The sequence below is a fragment of the Morone saxatilis genome, unplaced genomic scaffold, assembly GCF_004916995.1.
Source record: "Morone saxatilis isolate NCDOM2014 unplaced genomic scaffold, NCSU_SB_2.0 Contig17, whole genome shotgun sequence".
Lineage (NCBI taxonomy): Eukaryota > Metazoa > Chordata > Actinopteri > Moronidae > Morone > Morone saxatilis.
The window spans coordinates 23,795,280-23,796,516 of record NW_023339729.1 but is presented as its reverse complement, the minus strand read 5'-3'; the positions used below and the strand labels follow the sequence as shown (position 1 = coordinate 23,796,516).

At 43.7% G+C, this 1,237-nt stretch overlaps 1 protein-coding gene across 2 annotated transcripts in view; it reads right to left on the bottom strand.

The window, feature by feature from the left end:
- ttyh3b (tweety family member 3b) overlaps positions 1-1,237 on the bottom strand; it is a 23,924-nt gene that overhangs the window by 22,315 nt on the left and 372 nt on the right. For both annotated transcript variants that reach the window (XM_035660201.1, XM_035660202.1), the window contains exon 2: positions 210-398. In XM_035660201.1, coding sequence (XP_035516094.1) covers positions 210-335 — 126 coding nt within the window. In that variant the 5' untranslated portion in view covers positions 336-398. The remainder of the gene's footprint in view (positions 1-209; positions 399-1,237) is intronic.

The following is a 1,237-nucleotide window of genomic DNA, read 5'->3' as shown; positions in this document are numbered from 1 at the left end:
CACACACACACACACTCACAGCATTGATCGACGCAGGGAGGGAATCCACAACTCTAGTTACAGGACAGCCTCAGTCACCACTTGGCCACTCCGCTGTGAAATTACAGCGTGGGCAGGTGGCAGGAGGTGGGATGATAAGGTGATGCTGCATGATGGAGGGGATGATGAATTCTGAGTGGGAGGCAATTATTCCCCCGTACTTGTCTTACCTTCTGGTACTCTGAATCCTCCGGTCGAAAGTCACTGCTCACAACCTGGAACTCCAAGTTGAAATGGGGCAACCGGTGAAGCAGGTTCACCCACCAAGGCGGGGAGTAGTTCACTACGGCCGCCATCCTGATCCAGCTACCTGCCGGCTGTCACTTCACTTCTCTTAACTCCGATTCCTCACGAGGACACTGCAGAGAAATTCACGACCGGTGTGGGTTAACAGGGCACGGCAGTGATTTAATGCACAATTCACACTAGACATCAGCCGTATTGGTGTCTTTTCACCAAACACATTAAGCAAAAATGATTCGGTTTACCACCAAAACTTCAAAAAACCTCCTTCTACTGAGTGGAGTTATTACCGATGACTGACCTTATCATAAGACCGATGTGATGAGTTATCGGTGATTAGTCACCAACAGTGATGAGACATCAGACATGCCAATACATAGGACGCACACTTTTTTATTAAGATCATGTCCTATAACTTTCACACAGTAATTCCTCTTTTTTAATTAATTTGCATCTGTCTTTACCCTGTCAATGACACATTGTGTGCATTATGCTGTTTGTGTGGGGGTCAAAAAGGATGCTGCAATATGACATTCACATCAGTTTAACTTTAAGTCTCTCACAACTAATTGGATAAATATGATCATTTTGGGTTGTTTCCCTTTACAGCTGCTGATGTATTAAGGGCTACTGCCTTCTAATATGCAATGTATCATAAAAAAAACATAATAAATAAACACCTGGCTGTCATTCCCACCTTAATCACAAACAAAGCATTAAATATAGCTATAGAGGCACTATTACTCCTAAAATGTCATTTTTAAATCGCCAATTTTAAGCAGATCTCAAACCTGTGAGCTCTTACTGTATTTGAACACACTGTACACGGATCACAGCGCGACAATAGCATGGCTGACAGCTACCTCGCTTCACCCAATTTACGCCCATACGGCAAAAACACAGGATGGTGAGACAAACTGTGCTTGTGGAGGAAGAAATGGCCGTTATATCAAAA